Source organism: Salvelinus namaycush, chromosome 16, assembly GCF_016432855.1.
Source record: "Salvelinus namaycush isolate Seneca chromosome 16, SaNama_1.0, whole genome shotgun sequence".
Classification (NCBI taxonomy): domain Eukaryota; kingdom Metazoa; phylum Chordata; class Actinopteri; order Salmoniformes; family Salmonidae; genus Salvelinus; species Salvelinus namaycush.
In genome coordinates this window covers 10,037,736-10,062,059 of record NC_052322.1, presented here as the reverse complement: position 1 = coordinate 10,062,059, position 24,324 = coordinate 10,037,736, and the positions used below count along the sequence as shown (strand labels likewise).

At 42.4% G+C, this 24,324-nt stretch overlaps 1 protein-coding gene across 1 annotated transcript in view; it reads right to left on the bottom strand.

Annotated features, from left to right (window-relative positions):
- Positions 1–647: 647 nt before the first annotated feature.
- The window catches only part of LOC120060963 (forkhead box protein J3-like), a 90,722-nt gene continuing 67,045 nt past the window's right edge, over positions 648–24,324 (bottom strand). Inside the window, exons 6-13 of the mRNA XM_039010416.1 lie at positions 18,826–18,918; positions 18,561–18,680; positions 12,895–13,090; positions 9,339–9,647; positions 6,046–6,147; positions 3,038–3,226; positions 2,659–2,760; positions 648–2,571 (exon numbers count right to left, since the gene is read on the bottom strand). Coding sequence (XP_038866344.1) covers positions 2,462–2,571; positions 2,659–2,760; positions 3,038–3,226; positions 6,046–6,147; positions 9,339–9,647; positions 12,895–13,090; positions 18,561–18,680; positions 18,826–18,918 — 1,221 coding nt within the window. The 3' untranslated portion in view covers positions 648–2,461. The remainder of the gene's footprint in view (positions 2,572–2,658; positions 2,761–3,037; positions 3,227–6,045; positions 6,148–9,338; positions 9,648–12,894; positions 13,091–18,560; positions 18,681–18,825; positions 18,919–24,324) is intronic.

Below are 24,324 nucleotides of genomic sequence, written 5' to 3'. Positions count from 1 at the left end.
CTGAAAAGGGACTACTTCTAAATGTTATGTAGCAAAAACATCCAAATATATCTAAGTCTGACTCTAGTAACCACATTGTGGGCCCGTTACAATAAATCCATCATTACGGATTTGACGAATATCCACTTTGTTAGAACAGATTTGTTGAACGTGAGGCAATCCGGCATCTGTTCCATTGACCTCTTTACCGCATTTAGAACTCGTTTGAGTTCTTTAAAAAGACACGAGCACTTTGGGTCCCGTTTAATAATCATCCCTGTATATATTCAGTTAAATACTGATTTACGTCGTTCAATGGATATGATTTCAATTATGGAACTGTAGGTATACTAAAGGGATACAGAGAACAAGACACTGAACAATGTAAGTATCACAGTTCAAATGCAGCTCATTTGATCATTTTGTCTGTTTATTTATTGTTTCTACTGCATTGTCCACCACGCTCTTTCCCCTCACTGAGCTCTTTTAATGATTTTTCCCCCAGAAGATAGGGGACAGGTTAGGCCTATCAGTCCAACCATTTTCTCTACTTGATGCTACCGTACCCAGCATTGTGCAAAAACGTCTCACCCTCTCCCATCCTATGACTAGGCACCTTGGAATCATCGGTGTCCCCGTCCATTCCGATTCTTTACCCTCAAAAAGTGTACACTCATTCACCACCCCCCCCCCCCCCCGCATTTCAAATAACTGGATTGGTGCAAGTTAATTCCTTTTAAATCTATGAGGGGCAATTCAAGGATACGATTGCACACTTCGGGAGAATCGGAATGTAGCCAATCTGTAACCATGTGATCATTTTGAACAGGAGGATTACATGTTATTTAGTGTCAGTCTAAATTAATATAATCCTTGACTAAAGTCACGTTATAGTAGTCTCGTTCACCAGTTCACCTGGCACGCGAGTCTACTATATACTAAGTCCTAAATCCACATTTCACTTAATTTAGCTTATAACGTAGTACATTGGGTGTACCTTTCCACCACAGTGGTCGAAACACCTGCCAACAGGTACATTAAACTACACACATACCCATTTGACCTTTGACGTTTTGGTAATGCTAAAAAAGGAAGTGGGGGTTATGCATTATTCTGAAATAAGAGGAAACAGGGGCCCTGAGTGCTTCGTACCATGGAGTTACTAACAGGACATTCCTGATGAACGCTAACACATACTTGCACACTCTCACACAGGCACAGGCGCATGCACTCACACGCACACAGACACCGAGATAGATACAACTGTAGACACCATAACACCACCAGTAAGGGATTGACAGGTGATACATACATAGCCCAGCGTCACAATTTTTTTCCCATGAGCACAGAGTTAAGTGGTGACATACAAAGCACAAAATAACTGCTACAGTGGAAGATTTTTGTTCATCAAACCATTGAAAGTTAAAGCAAGTTACATAGACATTAAGGATTTTAAATAAAAAAAATGTAAGGGTGCAATTCAGACCTGGGTTCAAATTCTATATAAAACTTCAGCTGTGCTTGATTGAGCATGCCTTTTGCGATGGAACCAATAGAACCGTCCTTAAAGTGCAAGCCTCACCCATCTGGCACTCAAGGCGGGCTGAAACAAATGCTAAAAGAATTTGAATGATTTCAAAAAGCATTTGAACCGAGGTCTGGTGATTGTGATTTCTCCTCTGACCAAATACGGTCAATTCCCTCTGCAATATAAGCCTGCAACCACAAGATGGTGCTCAATTCCATACAATTGGCATTGTTTGAGTCGGTCAAAGAGATCAAACACTTGTTAGAATGAGCATCCTTATCTGGTCTTCCCTTATCAAATGTTGAACTAACTTTATTTCTTGGAAGTGGCGAAAGTATCATTCCATGAATCACTCCTGTCAGATAGGTGAGGGCTGCTACATTGAGGTACAAGGAGTTGCAATACTGTCCGGACTAACTGGCAAGATGCCAGATGTTTGTGTAGCGATGGAACAAAAATTAATCACTTTGAGGCAAGTCTTGTTCATATGTATAATGGCACTATCTTTTTCATCCACTCCCATTCCTTTCAGTTCAGTGGCAGGCGGACGTTCCTTGAAAAAAAAGTTATTGTGAATCACAAACCCTAGCTTCCACTTTCAGTCTTCAGTGGAAAGAAACGAGAATAGAAGCATGAATAAAAAAATATATACTTCACCGACACTTGTAAAACTGTTTGTACTCAGAACATTGAGACGAGACAATGCAAACCATTCCAAAAGTGTTTTTTTTCTCAAATGTGACCATCCAACTTGTCTACTGGCAAACATTGACTAGTCTCCCTCTGTGTATGATTGTCTTCTAAGTCACTCTCTATACTCTCGTATAAAAAGACCAAGATCATGGGATTGATATTCCTCTTCTGGAATGTCTTTTTTTTCAGGGCAGGTGGTTGTTTCCACTCTCCTCACGCCCTCTCCCTATCCCTCCTTTTCTTCCTCTCTTCAGGGTGATTCTAAACGATGGCGTCCCAGTCAAAGTCGTCCTGGATGTCGTTGGTGGGCAGCCTCATCTGGTAGTGCCCAGGTGGCATCATGTGCTGCTGGTTCATCTGGCCATGGTGCCCTGAGAATGGAGGTAGGCGTGTAAGGCAGCTGCACGCACACACGCACACACACACTATAAGAGGGTCTGAGTAGTTAGCAGTAGTACCTGTCACCGTGGAGCCTGCATTGCTCATGGGGGGCATGTGGGGGTAACCCGGGGGTCCCATCATTGAAGACATGTTCTGTCTGGAGTCCATGTACAGATTACCTACAGGAGATGAAGACATCCAACAGGAAGCAACAGTCATTCAGTTCTTACCTCACAACTCCACTGATCTATAGACTGTGATAAGATCAGTAAAAGGAGACTTTGTTTTAAGCAATCCAACCCTTTCAGATCTACGGGACACACGTTAGAGGTTGCCCTTAGGCATAGACCTAGGATCAGCTACCGTCCTCAATCCTAACAGTTACTATAGGGGAAAACGCAAAACTGAACTTAGATCGGTGTCTAGTGAGGCAACGCCATCCTAATGGCCACTGACCCGTGTTGATGTGCTGGCTGGGCTTGCTGGTGTGCATGGGGCTGTGGCAGGCGGGCAGGGGTGGCCCCTGTGGTGGGATGATACCGGTGCGTGTGAAGAACTGGTTGATGGAGGAGCATAGGTCTGCTATCTGGGCCAGGTCCAGGGACCAGTTGTTCAGCTCCGCCTGCCTCATGTTCTCCTTCAGTCCTGTCATAGACACACACAGTCGTTCTCATTTCACTAGTCCTTAGTGGTTTCCTCTTCTCCTAGTCTCCTTTCCCTCACCTGCACATGACAATCATACCCATAGCATGATGCTGCCACCACAATACTTGAAAATACAAGTGTTTCACTCTGTGTTGTATTTGATCCAAACCTGTAGTTTTTAATTTAGCCCATTCACATCCTTGTACTTTGTTTAGTACAATAGCAAAATGCATTTAGACAATTCACATTGAAGTTAAGACTGTCATTATCTATCATACTTTCAGTGTCAAAGTTGCGATTGAGAAAATGTAGAAAAAATGTTACCTGAACAAAAACAAACATGTAAAGTCTCATGAGCTGAAATAAAAGATCCCAGACATTTTTTTATATGCACAAAAAGCTTATTCCTCGACTTTTGTACACAAATTTGTTTACATCCCTGTTAGTGAGCATTTCTCCTTTGCCAAGATAATCCACCTGACAGGTGGGGCATGTCAAAAAGCATGATCATTACACAGCTGCACCTTGTGATGGGGACAATAAAAGGGCATTCTAAAATGTGCAGTTTTGTCACAACATGATGCCACAGATGTCAAGTTGAGGGAGCATGCAATTGGCATGCTGACTACAGGAATCTCCAGCTCCACCAGAGCTGTTGCCAGATAAGCCACCTCCAACGTAGTTTTAGAGAATTTGAATGTACGTCCAACCGGCCTCACAACCGCAGACCATGTGTAACCATGCCAGCCCAGGACCTCCACATCCGACTTGAGACCAGCCACCCGGACAGCTGATGAAACTGTTGGTTCGCACAAGTGAAGAATTTCTGCACAAACCATCAGAAACCATCTAAGGGAAGCTCATCTGAGTACTTGTCATCCTCACCAGGGTCTTGACCTGACTGCAGTTCGGCATCGTAATAGACTTCATTGGGCAAACGCTCACCTTTGATGGCCACTGGCACGCTTGTGAAGTGTGCTCTTCACGGATGAATCCCGGTTTCAACTGTACCGGGCAGATGGCAGACAGCGTGTATGGTGTTGTGTGGGTGAGCGGTTTGCTGATGTCAACATTGTGAACCTCTCCAAGGTGTTGGAAAAAGTGGTTGCCGTACAGCTCCAGGATCATCCCAATCGAAACAATCTGTTTGAGAAAGTCCAGTCTGAGTGCAGCGTTCAATACCGCTATCCTCCTCGAACGCCTCCGGGACACCATCGGACCAGCCCCGAGTTGGTTCTGCTCATACCTCTCCGTCAGAACGGAATATGCCTCCCTAGGTGGGTCCAGGTCCCAGACCCACCCTGTCAACTGCGGTGTCCCACAAGGATCCATTTTTGGACCCATCCTGTTCATTCTGTATTAGCTACCCCTTGGCCGTGTCATAAGCCGGCATGGAATTTTATTCTGAATGTAAAAACTGCCCCAAGTCCCTCTGCTGTGTGTGCCTGTCTGAACACCTGCCTTGAGTAGAGATGGCAATTTGAAATAATTTCACTATTCAAATATAATACAAAATTTTCAGATACCCGGTTACTCAAATCGATGTAAAGAAGCTAGCTAAGATAGCTAGCCAGCTACATAGCTAGGCTAGTTGAGGCTATTTGGCTGCACTCCCCATCCATCCTTGTCTACAGCAACTCCATTCAGATTAAACAGCCTCCCTGTCGGTTGCTCATTGTAGCATACTCCTTCCATTTAGCTAACTTCATGCCATCATTTTAACTATGTTGCATTGATTAGAGATCTCCCACTTCACGTTGCTACACATGGAGCCTCTGACTAGTGCCACCAATAAGCTACTGTACATGCGGTCCAGCACTCACCCATAACCCACCTCACCATTGCAGGCCAGAACATTGATCTCCTCAGTCTAAAATCTGGGTGTTAAGCTCGACTCCTCTCTGACCTTCGACGAGCACATAAAACATCAGTGCAAAGCATCATTCTTTCACCTTAACATTGCCAAACTCCGTCGCACCCTCACTCCGTCTGATGCTGAGAAGATCATCCATGTCTTTAGATGCCAGGATAGGGGCGAAGTGTTAGTGTTCATGCACTCATCAGGATCCTGGCAGCACTGTTCTGAATATACTGGAGCTTTTGGAGACTCCTGCCAGTGATCCCGATGAAGAGTGTGTTACAGTAGTTCAGCCTTGAGGAGACAAAGCATCTCTGGACTGGCTCCCCGTCTCAATCAGAATCAAATTCAAAACCCTCCTGCTGACATTGCATCAAATTCTTTTTTTAACCTTTATTTAACTGGGCAAGTCAGGTAAAGAACAAATTCTTATTTACAATGACGTCCTACCCATGGCAATGCCCCTCCATAGCTCAAAGAATTGCTCGTATCCCATAACCCCACCTGTAATCTCAGATAGAGCGATAGCCTGCTCCTCTACGTTCAAGCTTTGCTCCACAGGGGAAATCGGCTTTCTGCTCGACCGCCCCCCGCCTCTGGAATGCACTCTCGGACCAGCTGAAGGCATCAGACTCCTTTTAAAAACCCTCCTCGTTATGAAGGCCTTCCATTAGATATTGCTGTGTTCCTTGTTGTCCTTGCTCCTTGTACCGTCAGCTATGTTCTTTGTGTAAGATGCCCTGCCTAGTTGTGTCCTTTGTCTATGTCTTGTTTTTATTTATTGTAATGCATTCACTGTATGACTTTGAAAAACTATCAATGAAAAGTGAGTTATAAATTCAATGCATTATTATTATTACTATGAGTGTGACAGAAGACGTTATAAGAGCATTATACACATGGTGGTCCAAAGAAAGTGTTACCACAGTTTCTTCACTTTAGGATAATGCAAGTCTGTTACCTTGGAATGGAGAGAGGTCCACGTCAGCCCAATTGTAGCTGCTGGCAATGCGACAGCTCTCCTTCAGCCACTCCAGGTTGGGGTACCAGTTGGCGGACAGACCTGCGCAGGCAGGCAGACACACAGACACACACACCCTGCAGTGATTCCTCCCGATTTCTTCTAAGACAAATTATTTCAGGTAGGGGGGAGTGGGTAATAGAGCTAAACAGGCTAGGCAGGAAGACACAACTAAGTAACGGTAGGAGAAATGTTAGTCTTGTCCACCAGCCAGCTCTCTATAACATTGTAGCAATTACCCTGGAAACGAGGTTAGGGAAATGTTGACAAGAGCACGGTGCTGTAATCAACAGAGTGACAGTCAAGGACCAACAGAAGTAATGTCATGTTTGAGTCCGATGCAGTGATGCTTTTGACCACAAGATGTTGTTTTTTCACGTCACAGACATTAGTGAAGAGGAATGATTTTCTGCCTTTCATCACAAACCCAAATGGCAACACATTTGAAGCTGTGGATCAAAGACGGGGATTGCTTTTATTCATCCCAGCCACTGTGGAGGGAGAACTAACCCAGATAATGGAGCGTCTATTTGTATAGGGCTTCTCTCTGAGCCGAAAGCACAGTGCAGAGACACAGGAAAAACAAAGTCTAGGCAAATGAAAAACGTCGGCGAGTTTCAGAAACGCCTGTCTCTGAGTTTGTCAGCTTCACACAGCGTTTGAGGAGTAGCAGAAAAACAAACGACACAGCTACAGTGCCTTGCAAAAGTATTCATCCCCCTTGGTGTTTTTCTTATTTTTTTGTATTACAACCTGTAATTTAAATGGATTTTTATTTGAATTTGATGTAATGGACATACACAAAATAGTCCAAGTTGGTGAAGTGAAAAATTACTTGTTTCAAAAAATGTAACTGGAAAGTGGTGCGTGCATATGTATTCACCCCCTTTGCTATGAAGCCCCTAAATAAGATCTGGTGCAACCAATTATCTTCAGAAGTCACAATTAGTTAAATAAAGTCCACCTGTGTGCAATCTAAGTGTCACTGTCACATGGTCTCAGTATACATATGTACGCACACACACACACACACACACACACCTGTTCTGAAAGGCCCCAGAGTCTGGAACACCACTACGCAAGGCGCACCACCAACCAAGCAACACCATGAAGACCAAGGAGCTCTCTAAACAGGTCAGGGACAAAGTTGTGGAGAAGTACAGATCAGGGTTGGGTTATAAAAAAATATCAGAAACTTTGAACATCCCACGGAGCACCATTAAATCCATTTTTTTTTAATTTTTTTTTTTAAAAGAATATGGCACCACAACAAACCTGCCAAGAAAGGGTTGCCAACCAAAACTCATGGACCAGGCAAGGAGGGCATTAATCAGAGGTGCAACAAAGAGACCAAAGATAACCCTGAAGGAGCTGCAAAGCGGGGGAGTATCTGTCCATAGGACCACTTTAAGCCGTACACTCCACAGAGCTGGGCTTTACGGAAGAGTGGCAAGAAAAAAGCCATTGCTTAAAGAAAAAAATAAGTCAACACGTTTGGTGTTCGCCAAAAGGCATGTGGGAGACTCCCCAAAGATGTGGATGAAGGTCAGATGAGACTAAAAATGTAGCTTTTTGGCCATCAAGGAAAACACTATGTCTGGTGCAAACCCAACACCTCTCATCACCCGAGAACACCATCCTCACAGTGAAGCATGGTGGTGGCAGCATCATGCTGTGGGGATGTTTTTCCATCGGCAGGGACTGGGAAACTGGTCAGAATTGAAGCAATGATGGATGGCGCTAAATGCAGGGAAATTCTTGAGGGAAACCTGTTTCAGTCTTCCAGAGATTTGAGACTGGGACGGAGGTTCACCTTCCAGCAGGACAATGGCCCTAGGCTTTCTGCTAAAGCAACACCAGAGCGGTTTAAGGGGAAACATTTAAATGTCTTGGAAAGGCATAGTCAAAGCACAGACCTTAATCCAATTGAGAATCTGTGGTATGACTTAAAATTGCTGTACACCAGCGGAACCCATCCAATGTGAAGGAGCTGGAGCAGTTTTGCCTTGAAGAATGGGCAAAAATCCCAGTGGCTAGATGTGCCAAGCTTATAGAGACATACCCCAAGAGACGTGCAGCTGTACATGCTGCAAAAGGTGGCTCTACAAAGTATTAACTTTGGGGGGGGGGGTGAATAGTTATGCACGCTCCAGTTTCCTGTTTTGTCTTATTTCTTGTCTGTTTCACAAAAAAAATAGTAGTCATGTTGTGTAAATCAAATGATACAAACCACCCAAAAAGTCATTTTAATTCCAGGTTGTAAGGCAACAAAATAGGAAAAATGCCAAGCGGGGTGAATACTTTCACAAGCCACTGTAATATCAGTGTTGGAGAGTATGGAACTACATTTCGTTCAACTTGTAATTAAACTACATTGTGCAGTAGCTTGATGGTAGTTCAACTAAATTCAAATCTAGGTCCTGTTTTCAGTAGTTAATTACTTCTTCTTTTTTTTTTACCATGTAGCGGTGTAGCTAACTACTGGAACTACACACTACTGTTTTACCATGTAGCAGTGTAGATAACTACTAGAACTACACTACTATTTTTGCACAAAAAAATGAAAATCTGGGCAATGTAGAATTTCCTTTTTCTGTATCAGACCGGCTTAATTCTCACTTTAAACAGTTTTTGTGTTTAATAGGCTAAACTACACATTCTGTTAACATATGATCCCAAAGTGATCTGTTCTTGCAATTTATAGTCTGACATTTCAGATTTTAATATGACCATTTTTCACAAAGTAGTTTGGATGTAGTGAACTACTTTTGAAAAGTAAACTATATTTTTCTTAGGGGTAGCTTTAGTGTAGTTTAACTTCTTCCAGTGTGAAGTAATTGGTAGCTTGATAAACTATTTTCAGAGTAGCTTCCCCAACACAGAATATAATGGAATCCATGCAGAGCATGTAGATATCAATGCTATATATAGTAAGGGACTAGCATTTAAGGATAGTCACTGTTCCTGAGGCCTGCCTGTAATTCCAGACACGCGCAACGATGAACAGCTAAAAGCTGAGCGTGACCGTCCTATCGCTTGCTGTCGCCACGGTATGTTATAGCGACAAGTGGTGGTTGTTTGCGCTGATGATTCAACATATAGAATCGGCGGGAAATTAACAGAAAACTATGGCTAATAGTCTAGTCAGAGGCACTCTGCTGTCCATCGTTTGGGTGTGTTTGCTCTCTGACAGTACAGTAGTGTGTAGTGTGCACTGTACTCTCGTGTCTTACAAGTGTTAGTGCAGGTCATCTGTGGTGGCTGGCCAGTATGGTGCTGGGTCTGCTGCCCACTGTTGGGGTGCTGGCTGTGTTGAGGGTGCTGCCCATGTTGAGTGTTCGGATGAGGTTGATGTTGGTTGTGCGTCACGTGGGGAGAGAGGTGCTGCGAGAGAGGCGGGTGGTGGTGGGGGAGGTTATGAACGTGACCGTGGTTGTGTTGGTGGCTGTGGGCACTGCCGCTGCTGCCCACACAGGGGGAGTGCTGATAGGAGCATGACGTCCGCGGTTGCTGGCTCAATTCACTGGGCATACCCGTGATACCTGCAGGGCCAACCACACACAAGGACAGACAGACAGACAATTAACTAACCATTCTGCCTACCTGTAAATCATTTTGCTTATGCATTTTCCTTGACTGTCCTTTCTCTTCAGTGTTTGTTGTTTGTAGTAACGTCTTTGTTGTAAAACCGCAAACAGACATGGCAGTTTCACCATTAAGGATTCCAGCTTTAAAACTATGTTCATATTTATATATATTTTCTTGTTTGCCACAACAAAATAAATGCTACTATGCTACTACAGTGCAGCATGTGACTGACAGCTGCAGAGATGTCGTCTCTAATATATAATACTGAAACAAACCAGAGGGATTTCATTCGGATGGTTTAAGGGAATTTACTCTTAAAATAGAATGGAACAGAGCGACATTTTCTTCACACAAAAGTGCACAGATCGGTGCAAAAAAATACCATAAACCTAATTTTAATCTCGCAGCGTGATATAATTTGTAACATTTAAATATATCTAACATTAAGGAGGCGATATATTTAACTCGACTAAAGTTCACCAAACCCGGCATAAATAGTTGCCTCCTTAAATGAATGCACTTTAACGCTAGGGGTGTAACGGTACACATATTTGTACCGTACCGGGGACCTCGGTTTGGTCAGTATTGTGAAACCGAATAAGCACATAAAAAATATATTTACAAAATTAAAACACTAGGCCTATATGCTATGCTTGCGTTGTGTTGTAGATCTATGCCGTTTGAGTAAATCTGAGCTGAAAAAAACCAAACATTTCAGGCGCACTTCAAACTGTCCTTTTTTGAGGCGCAGCCGGGAACTAGTTCTGTACGATGGCGAGTGGTGGGGTCAATAAACCAAAATTGGAGGATCCTCCATCATCCTTTTAATCCCCACATTTTGGCTTCCCATTAGATTACAACGCTGGTTGACAGAGTTGTGGATAAAACGTTAACAGTATGTCGGCACGCTCAATGAGAAATAGCCAATGCAGCTGTTAACACATTTACACCGACATTACGCCGGAGCAAGACGGAAACGTAAAGCAACACAACAGTCTCCCATCTTCATTCAAGCAGCCCTTGGCAGCTGATTCTGACCGAGCCAAATAAATCACAAGAGCGGTAGGTAGGCTATGTTTACATCTTATGGTCTTTGGTTTATAGCTGCGGATATGCGCCCATTCCCAGTGGTTGAGAATAGGGTGTTTCAGCATCTCGTGAAAGTGCTCAAGCCACGTTACGAACTTCCTTCGTGCACTCACGTCAGAAAACAGGTAGTATCGCTCTATATAAGCAGCCAAAGCTGAAGTTTTCAATGAATTGGCCAATGCACCATGTGAAACACAACCAAAACAAACTGCAAATGCATCCAACAAGTGTGGTCACCAGCTTGATGTACAGTAGTCATTGCGTGCTAGGAATATTGGACCAAATACTAAAAACGTTGACTACTTTAATACACATAAGTGGATTTGTCCAAATACTTTGTTCCCTAAAAATGGGGGGACTATGTACAAAAAAAGTGCTGTAATTTATAAACGAGTCACCTGATATGGATAAAAAATACCCTCAAATAAAGGCTGAAAGTCTGCACTTTAAAAGGTCCAATGCAGACGTTTCTATCTCAATATCAAATCATTTCTGGGTAACTATTAAGTACCTTACTGTGATTTGTTTTAAATCAAAATGGTCAACCAAAAAATAATTGCTTCTTAGCTAGTACTCTCGGAGTGGGTTTGAGTGGGGATGGAAAACTAGCTGTTATTGGCAGAGAGGTTTGGAACTCTCTTATTGGTCTTTTAACTAATTTACCACCTGGTTATGTCACCAGGCAGGCCAAAACTCCATCCCACCACAACAGGCTTAAATTGCAGGTGGTCTTTTCAAACAGCTCTTACACAAAAAAAGGGCATTTTCAAAATTTCACAGTATTATGCCAACCTCAGTGTGGAAGTATATAAAACACAGAATAATATTATTTTTTTACTGAACTGGGCCTTTAACCTCAGTCATTGTATCATCTAAAATCCAAAGTGCTGGAGTACTTACCTGACAACTCAAACTGAATTTATCCTCTGCTCTATCATTCGCTACATACTTCAGTCTGAGACTGCCATAATTGAAGTTGTTTGGTTGTCAAAATGAGGGGTGTTGTACAAAAAAAATAAGTAATCAGCGATTGGATGATCTCTAACCAATCAGAGTATCAAAGCCAATGATGAACGTTCAAAATGCTGCTTCAGCCACGTGTGTTATGGCCCTGGCACAACCCATCAGTTTCTGGGACCAATCAGATCTAGAAAGGATTACCAGTTTGGCCCGAGCAAGGAGTTTGGGCACCCAAGCAACTGGAGTACAGAGCCAAAACAACCACTAAATGTGTCAACTACCTTTGGACCTCACTGTATGTGTTCTTTGCATGATACATTTGCCCATATTGTATGGTGGGAGTACAGCAAACTGCCAATTTATAAAAAAGGGGCTTGGACCTTATACACTGCAGGATGGAGCGCTGCCATTCCAGCCATTGGGTTTCAATGCTCCCTAGAATGTGTCAGTGTTATTTATTCTCGCAGTGATGTATATTTGTTCAGTTTTGATTTTCATAATTGTATTGCTGTACACAATTCAGCTCGTTGCTGCGACTTAAAATATTTTTAAAAGGTTGATTTCAGGCAACAGTGAGACGATCGACAGAGCGTGTTCATGTCTGGGGTTAAAAATGTGGATCGTAATAGAAGCAGGAGGAAGGCTGTTGACCAAATAGGAAGCAATTACAGAGAAGCTTCACAATCTAATTAGCAAGTTTCAAAGCTACTCCCACAGCACTTTTCTCCACTCAAGTGTCAATACAATGTTTTGTTTTTCTCCAAATTCGCCTCGCTCGTTTGACTGAGCAACGCAACGATTGTAGACATGTGGCACAATTTATTATTTGTATATGCAAGTACAAAAGAGGAACACACACAAATGCTTTTATTACTGTTTAACATAAGTGTCCAATCTGTGGTGTTATGAGATTATTTTATAGGTTAGCTAAAAGCACAAGGTAATCATTCGCACTAGTGTTAGCCATACTGTTTTCTCATCAACCGGGTAAGACGTTAGCTGTGAACGTGCTCGTTTTCTTTCAAATACTTTGAAGACGTTTGATAGAGCTTGCTTGGTTGCAAAATGCACCCATCTGTCACACCAAGCAGGCTCATCTAAAACACTATTTCAACCCCGGTCTGCTTCAGAGTACTGTTTCCCATGACCCACCTTGCTGGCTGAAGGACTGCTGAAAGACAGACTTATAGAGGTTTTGGAACGAGACACTGAGGTCCTCGAAATCAGAGAAGAGGAGCTGCTTGTCCTGCTCGGCCACACTGTACTGGGGTTGGGAAGGGGGAGAGGGAGGGGGGGGAAGAGGCTGCTGTAGACTCAGAGACTGGGAGGGCTCCAAGTTACTACTGACCTACAGAGAGATAGAAAGAGAGACAGTCACTTATTTTCATTACTTTAGGTCCAATCACTAAAAAGGCTGAATTCTAACTTGAGATATCCACACTGTCTGTTTTGGGCATGGCAATGGTAAACGCGTGTTCAGTATCCCTGTCTCCTGCTGGTCATTCACCCTTCTAACCCGAGGGCCCAGGCCGATTGTACCTACAGTATAGTCATGGGCGCCTGACTGTCTTAAAGTGGTGGTACAAATATATATATATACACACATACACACAGTGGGGAGAACAAGTATTTGATACACTGTATTTGAAGACACCTGTCCACACACTCAATCAAACAGACTCCAACCTCTCCACAATGGCCAAGACCAGAGAGCTGTGTAAGGACATCAGGGATAAAATTGTAGACCTGCACAAGGCTGGGATGGGCTACAGGACAATAGGCAAGCAGCTTGGTGAGAAAGCAACAACTGTTGGCGCAACTATTAGAACATGGAAGAAGTTCAAGATGACGGTCTATCACCCTCGGTCTGGGGCTCCATGCAAGATTTCACCTCGTGGGGCATCAATGATTATGAGGAAGGTGAGGGATCAGCCCAGAACTACACAGCAGGACCTGGTCAATGACCTGAAGAGAGCTGGGACCACAGTCTCAAAGAAAACCATTAGTAACACACACTATACACATGCCCCATGAGGTGAGATCTTGCATGGAGCCCCAGACCGAGGGTGATTGACCGTCATCTTGAACTTCTTCCATTTTCTAATAATTGCGCCAAGAGTTGTTGCCTTCTCACCAAGCTGTCTTGGCCATTGTGGAGAGGTTGGAGTCTGTTTGATTGAGTGTGTGGACAGGTGTCTTTTATACAGGTAACGAGTTCAAACAGGTGCAGTTAATACAGGTAATGAGTGGAGAACAGGAGGGCTTCTTAAAGAAAAACCAACAGGTCTGTGAGAGACGGAATTCTTACTGGTTGGTAGGTGATCAAATACTTATGTCATGCAATAAAATGAAAATGAATTACTTAAAAATCATACAATGTGATTTTCTGGACTTTTGTTTTAGATTCCGTCTCTCACAGTTGAAGTGTACCTATGATAAAAAATTACAGACCTCTACATGCTTTGTAAGTAGGAAAACCTGCAAAATCGGCAGTGTATCAAATACTTGTTCTCCCCACTGTATGTATGTATGTATATATATATATATATATATATATATATATATATATATATATATATATATATATATATATATATATATATATATATATATATATATACACACACACACACATATATATACACATATATATATATATATATACATACATATATAATATGTGTGTGTGTGTGTATATATATATATATGTATATATAATATGTGTGTGTATATATATATATAATATGTGTGTATATATATAATATGTGTGTGTGTGTGTTATAATATATATATATATATACACACACACACACACACATACAAGAAATGTAAGAAGAAATGTAAGATAATGTCTAGATCAGGGCTGCCCAACCCTCTTCCTGGATATCTACTTTCCTGTAGGTTTTACCCTGATCTAGACATTCTTACATTTCTTTTAGCCAGAGATTTGTATAAACCTTTGTCTGTCTCTCCAACGTTTGCAAGATTGTTTCAATATTCAAATTCGATCTCCAGCTGTCCAATAGTAATGATTATGTCGGGAGTCAGGATGAGACAGGCAGGCAGCTATCCTCAGCCCTTCGAAATCATGAATCAGCTGGCATCATTTTTAATGGGTATACACAAAAAAATATATATTCAAAAAAGGTAAAGCGAAACGCAGCTAATTTGCAGTCTTTCCAGCTTCAGTTTGAAGTTATTGTGTTACTGTAGCTTTGTTGTTGGCTAGCTCCTCTCAACAACAGTGACCTGACAAGCGAGCACATTTTCTATGCCAGGTGAAATTGCACCTCATTAGCTAGAAAACAGCTTAAACAAATGCAAATGCAGCTACCCTTGTTTGCTAGCTAGCCAACTATGGCTAAGAATGTTAACAGCCAGTATGGCAATGGAACATTTACAATGAACGACTGGGTTGCTTCCATACATACAGAACAAAAAGACTGAATGACTGAGTCGTGTCTCTAGCTGGATACCGCCCAACCGTAGCTGGCAACTCCAATGGCCTCTCTTTTCCATCGTCTCCCCATTCCTCTTAGAACTCTTGAATCAGTAGCCTAGCACAAAGCACGTCCCAGTAGTAGCAATATAGTTTGGACACTTATTTTGAGCAATTCAAAATATATATATTCAAGGAAAGAAACACCTTGCTCTTGCTTGCTGGATATAAAATAGGCTACAGTGTTCACAATGAACTGACGGGGAAGTTTGAATGGCGAGAGCTTCTCTGGTGTGCTGTGATCACATTGCAATAAACAGGAATACTCTGTTCTCCCCACAACCAATGTTAAAATGTTTCCAATCAAATGTATGAATTAAGTTAGCACGTATTCTTATCAGTCTAATTTGCATAAACATTGATTGGATGATGTGAGGGTTATCGAATCAGGATCAAATCCTTTGATCTCCTCGAGCTCATCAATGATAGAATGTTCAGACTTTAACATTGCCGAAAGGCAAATGGCAAGGAGCGGAATATAATAGCTGAACAGAAACGGCAACCAGGCTAAGGAGGGTGGGGGGGGGGGGCAGTGATTGGTAAACAAAAAGGTGCGCAGCTACCTCGCCCACTCAAAAAATGTCAATTTGAACGGTTTCTTCCAATGATCCTAAGCAAAGAATTCCGTCACGTCCACATTGTCTACTCAGTCACACAGACCCAATGACCTTTTCTGAAAAAAAAGAAGATTGGTTTCCACACTGTGGCAAAATTAGTCCCTTAGTCTATTATGTACTAAGTCTTTGGGGTTATTTTCTTTGGCCGACACTACAGGCAACGAGACAGTCACAGTAGACAAACACCACAATGCCACAGGAGTGCCTTGGTATAAACTGCCTGTGGCAATCCTGAGGGCACCGCAAGAGTAGAGGTGCTGGAAGGTATCTGTAGAGTGGGAGGGGAAAGAGGAGACGAGCAACGGCATAAAGTAGTGTCTTAAACACGTTAAAGAATACAAAATACTGGGGCAGGTATTAGGGGATGGTTTCCCGGAAACCGGCCCTACTGTAAGTGCTCCGTGCCAGTAAGGCAGAAGAAGAACATTAGGCCTACTGGGGATTCAAGTTTCCACCGGGAACACACCAGGTGCCCGGTGTAGAATAAAACAGGCTCTCAAGAGCATTTTTTCTACCCCTTAAAATTCCCCAAATAAATGGTATTTGCCTCAGTAGGTATTACCACACGATGTGTGCGACCTAGAATAGATCAGGGGTTGTGTGTAGTGACTGTGTCACAATGCCGTGACCTCAGACACAAACAATAACACAGCCTCAGACAAGGTAATTGCCGCAATTACCACTGAGGTAGTTAGTCAGCAAACACTGATCCAAGACGAAGGTCAAGTACAGCAGTAAAGGTCCACCAATATAGTACCACATTATGAATCATAATACCCATAAAACCTAGCGTTCAAACAAGGAAATGGTTCCAATCGTTTTTTCCCATAGGGGATTTAAGAAACACTTAAAGGGCTGTGTTTCGTGACGTTTTGATAAGTGTAAATCTATCTAGGACAAGGTGACTTATCAATATATTATCCTGTATTTACCCCCCAAAAATGAAATGCTAATTAGCTGCTAATGTGGCATCATAAAGAACAAAAAATGCCAGGATGATCTGGACGAGATTGCCGAATCAAGGCAAAGGTAAGAATCTCTGGATTAACTAACTAATATTAGCTACATTTTGTAATTAATAAACTGGCAACATTTATTTAAATAACCAATTGTGTGAACTGTCTTGTGCAAGCTAGAGATGACGTGCAGGAGCTTGTAGGGAATTGTAGTCTTGCTTTGATACTAATTAGCATTTTTGAATCAAAGAGTAAATAGAGCCGACGATATTGATTAAAGTCTCCTTGTCCGAGAGAGATTTACATGGTTATCATAACTTCATGCCATGGTAAGCCTACATGAAACACAGCCCATATTTTAAGTGTTTCTAAAACTCCCTATGGGAAAAATGAATGGTGGAAAAACGATTGGAAACATTTCCCTGTTTCACCGCTAGATTTTATGGGACACAACCACTGTTGGGCTCTATAGCAACAATGGATAAATAAAATAAAATGAGCAGGGGGCTCTCAATGCTACAATGAACAAAAATATAAACGCAACATGTAAAGTGTTGCTCATGTTTCATGAGCTGAAATAAAAGATCACAAAATGTTCCATACGCACAAAAAGCTTAATTTTAAAAAAAAGTACACAAATTAGTTTACATCCATGCTAGTGAGCATTTCTCCTTGGCCAAGATAATCCATCCACCTGAGAGTTGTGGCATATCAAGATGCTAATCAAACAGCATGATCATTGTGCTGGGGAAAATAAAAGGCCACTCTGAAATGTGCAGTTTTGTCACACAACACAATGCCACATGTGTCTCAAGTTGAGGGAATGTGTAATTGGCATGCTGACTGCAGGAATGTCCACCAGAGCTGTTTCCAGAGAATTGAATGTTCATTTGTCAGTGCGTCCAACCGGCCTCAACCACAGACCACGTGCATGGCGTAGTGTGGTCGAGCGGTTTGCGGATGTGAATGTTGTGAACAGAGTGCCCCATGGTGGCGGTGGGATTATGGTATGGGCAGGCATAAGATACGGACAATGAACACAATTGCATTTTATTGATGGCAATATGAATGCACAGTTAGCGTGACAAAATCCTGAGGCTCATTATCGTACAATTCATCTGCCGCGATCACCTAATTTTTCAGCCCCATGTCGCAAGGACCTGTACACAATTCCTGGAAGTGGAAAATGTCCCAGTTCTTCCATGGCCTGCACTCACCAGACGTGTCAACCATTGAGCATGTTTGGGATGCTCTGGACCGACGTGTACGACAGTGTGTTCCAGTTCTGGTGGTCACACCAGATACTGACTGGTTTTCTGATACACACGCCTACTTTTTTTAAAAAGGTATCTGTGACCAACAGATGCATATCTGTATTCCCAGTCATGTGAAATGAATAGATTAGGGCTTAATGAATTTAATTCAATTGACTGATTTCCTTATATGAACTGTAACTCCTTCAAATCTTTGAAATTGCTGCATTTTGCATTTATATTTTTGTTCAGTTTATATAGGCAGTTTGGGTTACATGTTCCCTACCTCTACAAGTTGACACACCACTTAATGTGTGTCCCAAATGGTACTCTATTCCTTAGATTGGTCCTGGTCAAAAGTAGTGCACTATGAAGGGAATAGAGTGCCATTTGGGAGTGCCATCTTAGTATATCTACCTCCTCCTCAAAACGTTGTACATGAAACATCCTGTTGTGGCAGTGTTAGTGGTGACTGAATGGAGGCGTGACGTACCGGTGTGTAGCGGTGCACGCTGTTGAGGTTGACGGCGGCAAGGCTCTGGTCTGAGAGGCTGTTGTTGAGGCTGCGCCGGGGGCTATCGCTGCCCTTATTCTCTGTTTTATACAACGCTACCTGGAACAAAGATGGTCGACGTTAATATATCACTTGCTGGAACACAGATGGACAATGTGTTAAGTCACTTGCTGGTACAATGGCCAGCGTTAACATATTGACAAAGAGGGCAAAGGGTTTGCATGTCATTATGACAGACGATTACCTTGTTAGTTACTGTGTTGATTGCCAGAGTGGGCGAGGCATCTCCGTACATTATACAGTCCATTCGCAGGGTCTCCGATTCTAGGCTGTACGCCTGGAGAGAAGGAGAGAGAGATATGAGAGAGCGCGCGAGAGAGAGAGCTCTGCAGAACATTGATGGAATGGGATAGCATGTAATCTGGAGCAGGTACCACCCTCTGAGGCTGTGTTACACAGTAAACCATCACATATTAATATACAGTACATTTAGATACATTTGTGCATAAGGGAAAACATCTGACGGACCGACAGTCAGTTGGTCTCCCAAAGCTGCTAACTGAAAGAAGATTGCATTGTTGCAAACCAATCTTTATGGTAAACTCTAAAAGAGAGGAGCGGGTTGCAGGTTCCCTGACAGGTGCGTATATAGAATTAAGGGAACGGCTTGATTCAAGAGTTGTATGAACATAAGAGCAATGCAGGAGGAAGGAGACAGTGAGAATTAGTGCTACTGTACATTTACAAGAGAGGATGGCAGTTGGTGTTAACTCAAAATGACAACGACAAGGTTCCAGTTTAACAACGTTTACTCCACCGTATTAGCACAATACATGGTTGCCATTGCACTCATCTACAACGAGACTCCTGCGCAGGCGCACTAATAACAGAGTGATAGCCCCATAATAACAGAAATATAGGGATACATGAACTTAAATCTCCCACTTTTCTTTAAAGACAAATAAAACAATTAAAATGTCCCAAGAATTATTTAAGTTACCTATTAAAAATGGTTTGTGCGACAAAGTTTTTATTTGTGTTACTCAAGCTGCTACTTTCCATTACTGAAGGCCTTTAGGAGCACAAGACCAGGTGCTCCGTTTTTAGTCAGACAGTCAGCAAACTGTTCCTTTGTGGCCGACCACTGAATCCGCTGGTTTCTCTGTGCTTGAATAAATTCCTTGATGCTGCTAATCTCAAGACAAAGTATTTTCTCTGTGACAGACTTGGTTGACTTCACAGCATCAACTAAGGAGTAGTTGTCAGTGACACAAACTACAGATAGAACGTGCCGTTTTGTCTCACCAGTGGTAAGCTCAGAACAGAGTTGCAAGAAAGATAGCAATGTCAATTCCATCCGCAAGAGCAAGGGTTTCTCCAGCAAGTGTGCTTCGGACAACCCTTCTGATCCTTTTGACTGCCAACTGATAGGTGAGAATCTATTAACACGATTGGATGTCCACCTTGTGTGCCTCCATCTGTAAGGTTCCCTAGGGAAGCATCACTGAAGGCAACTAATTTCAGAGAGTCACCTTTTCCAACATGCTGAAACTTTACTCACTTGTTGTGATTTCAGTTGACGAACAACTTTGTTTTCCTCATGAATGGTTTGTACAGTGGTGTGTTTTGTGTTGGATGCCAAGTTGCAGACATCAAACATTCTTATTTAATTTTGTTACTTATACCCCTTTTTCTCCACAATTTCGTGGTATCCAATTGTTAGTTAGTCTGGTCTCGTCGCTGCAACTCCCGTACGGACTCGGGAGAGGTTGAGAGCCGTGCGTCCTCCGAAACACAACCCAACCAAGCTGCACTGCTTCTTGACACAATGCCCACTTAACCCGGAAGCCAGCCGCACCAACAAGTCAGAGGAAACACCGTGCACCTGGCGATCATGTCAGCATCCACTGTGCCCGGCCCACCACAGGAGTCGCTAGTGCGCGATGGGACAAGGACATCCCTGCTGGCCAAAACCTCGCCTAACCCGGACGACGCTGGGCCAATTGTGCGCCGCTCCATGGGTCTCCCGGTCGCGGCAGAGCCTGGACTCGAACCCAGAATCTCTAGTGGCACAACTAGCACTGCTCCACTTGTGAGAGCCATCAAACATTACATCAGGTCTACTCTGTCTAACAACCCATAGAATTTGACCTCAATTGATCAGCTTAAATTCCACAGAGGGGAATTCCTTTGTACGGGTCTTGAAGAATCCATATGGATAGGTTGAAGATTCTTTATATAGCTCTCCTGTTGCATCAGTATTGTTCCATCAACTGTAATAAATTCTATGCCAACATTACAAAAATCATCATGCTCCTCACGGCCGACCTGGAAAACAGCTTTTCACAGTTGTAGCAAAGGTCTGTGAGCCACCCCAGATAAAGTCATCAATATGACAGGCAAGTACTCCAGTCTTGATCAAGCCAATAGAAGACTACAGGATCCACTTGTGACATTTTTCCAACTGTACTCAGCATTGTTGCCTTGGCTTTGTTGTACCAGTAGAGTGATGCATCTCCCAGGCCATACACACACTTTTTTAGTTTCCACAGTGTTCCTTCGCTCTTCGCTTCAGGCTAAAATCTGATGTGAATGTCCCTTGACAACTCTGTTCCCTGCAAAAATGCAGATTTGATGTCTATGGAATGAAGGTTCCATTTCTTCTGGTAGATCACTGTCAGCGGCAATCTGAGTGACTGAGGCGCATGTCGGTGAATCTTTTGGGAGTTCTTTAGCAGCCAGCTCCTCAAAACCTCTAGATGTGCTTTTGGCACCATTCCAGTTAAGGATTCTTTAAGGGTGCAAACCCACCCTATTGAGACAGAGTTTTGGCCAATGTCTTTGACTTCCTCAAACACTCAAATTTTCCTCCAATTACTGAGCTCATCTAGCTTAGCTGAGTCAAATGACACATCCTTTATTTCAAGTACATCATAATTTTGAATGTCATTCTGTTTTTCTCAATTTTCCATTGGTTCAATTCTGAGATGATCTACAAGTGACAGGTCAGCTGAACCTGTTGTACCAGAAAGTGTAGCTTGCTCAGAGTACCAGTTCTGGTGTTTTCCTTTGGCTTTTCCAGCTCATCCAATGACGGTTCAAATCAAATAAAATTTTATTTGTCACATACACATGGTTAGCAGATGTTAATGCGAGTGTAGCGAAATGCTGTACAGGTTGCTGTACAGTCCTGGCCAAAAGTTGAGAATGACACAAATATTAATTTTCACAAAGTTTGCTGCTTAATTTACCGAACCTCAACCCCGTATCCGGGATCACCCCCCACCCCCCCCACACTGATTAGCATCGCTAGCATAGCGTCACAATTAAATAGTAGCATCTAAATATCATTAAATCACAAGTCCAAGACACCAAATGAAAGATACAGATCTTGTGAATAAAGCCACCATTTCAGATTTTTAAAATGTTTTACAGGGAAGACAAAATATGTAAATCTATTAGCTAACCACGTTAGCAAAAGACACCACTTTCCTAACTCCATCAGTTTCTTACTCCATCAGGTGCTATCACCAATTCGGCCAAATAAAGATATTGATAGCCACTAACCAAGAAAAAACCTCATCAGATGACAGTCTGATAACATATTTATTGTATAGGATAGGTTTTGTTAGAAAAATGTGCATATTTCAGGTATAAATCATAGTTTACAATTGCACCCACCATCACAACTCGACTAGAATAAATACACAGAGCAACGTGTATTACCTAATTACTAATCATAAAACATTTCTTAAAAATACACAACTCACAGCAATGGAAAGACACAGATCTTGTGAATTCAGACAATATTTCAGATGTTCTAAGTGTTTTACAGCAAAAACACAATAAATCGTTATATTAGCATACCACATATGCAAACGTTACCCGACCATTGATTCAAGCCAAAGAGAGCGATATCGTTATCATCGCCAAAATATATTAATTTTTTCACTAACCTTCTCAGAATTCTTCCGATGACACTCCTGTAACATCATATTACAACATACATATAGAGTTTGTTCGAAAATGTGCATATTTAGCCACAAACAACCGTGGTTATACAATGACAATACTAGCAAAACTAGCCTGAAAATGTCGGACGCCATCTTTCACAGTGATCTTGTCTCATGGATAACTATTCATAAACTTGACTAAAAAAATATAAGTTGGACAGCTATCGAAAGACAAATTAGTTCTTAATGCAATCGCTGAATTACATTTCTAAAATTATCCTTACTGTGCAATACAGGGTTCGCCAAGCGAAGCTATACCAAACAAAATGGCGGAATATGCGTTTAAAATTTTTCGACAGAACAACGATTTATCATCTTAAATATTTCTTACTATGAGGTGATCTTCCATCAGAATCTTGGGCAATGTATCCTTTCTTGGGTCTAATCTTCTTTTGGTCGAAAGATGTCCTCTGTCCGTCGAAATGCCCACTAACGTTCGACCGGGACCCCGAAACGTGCCCGGCGCTTCAAAGAGCATCACATAGAAATGCCTCAAAATCGCACTAAACGGATATAAATTGCTATAAAACGGTTTAAATTAACTACCTTATGATGTTTTTAACACCTATAACGAGTAAAAACATGACCGGCGCTATATTACTGGCTAAACCAAGGCTTGGAAAAAGGCCAGTCCGACGTCCTTCTTGCGTTGAGCGCAGGGTCCAAAAGAACGCTACTTCCGGTATTTGGTGATTTATAGAGGCCCTGATTGCGCAATCGACTCCATTCAAATTGTCACCACTTACTGACATCTAGAGGAAGGCGTGGGCAGTGTTTGTATCCTCATAGGATTTACAGGGACTTTAAAACTGATCTGGAACCAGAGGCCAAGATTTCTGAAATCTCACACACTGGGAGGAAAAGTGCTGTAGAATGAGTTCTGTTTCACTCAGAGACATAATTCAAACGGCTATAGAAACTAGAGAGTGTTTTCTATCCAATAATAACAATAATATGCATATTGTACGAGCAAGAATTGAGTACTAGGCAGTTTAATCTGTAGAGCAAATTATGCTAATGCGAAACAGCACCCCCTATAGTGGCAAGAAGTTAAGTGCAATCTGCCCTGGCATGCTGTCAATTAACTTCTGGGCCACATCCTGACTGGTGGCAGCCCATTCTTGCATAATCAATGCTTGGAGTATGTCAGAATTTGTGGGGTTTTGTTTGACCACCTGCCTTTTGAGGATTGACCACAAGTTCTCAATGGGATTAAGATCTGGGGAGTTTCCTGGCCATAGACCCAAAATATCGAGGTTTTGTTCCCCGAGCCACTTAGTTGCCTTATGGCAAGGTGCTCCATCATGCTGGAAAAGGCATTGCTCATCACCAAACTGTTCCTGGATGGTTGGGAGAAGTTGCTCTCGGAGGATGTGTTGGTACCATTCTTTATTCATGGCTGTGTTCTTAGGAAAAATTGTGAGTGAACCCACTCCCTTGGCTGAGAAGCAACCCCACACATGAATGGTAATACGGTGGAGTCTGTTCTTTTGCCCATCTTAATCTTTTCTTTTTATTGGCCAGTCTGTCATATGGATTTTTCTTTGCAAGTATGCCTATAAGGCCAGCATCCGGAGTCACGTCTTCACTGTTGACATTGAGACTGGTGTTTTGCGGGTACCATTTAATGAAGCTGCGAGTTGAGGACTTGTGAGGCGTCGGTTTCTCAAACTAAACACTAATGTACTTGTACTCTTGCTCAGTTGTGCACCAGGGCCTCCCACTCCTCT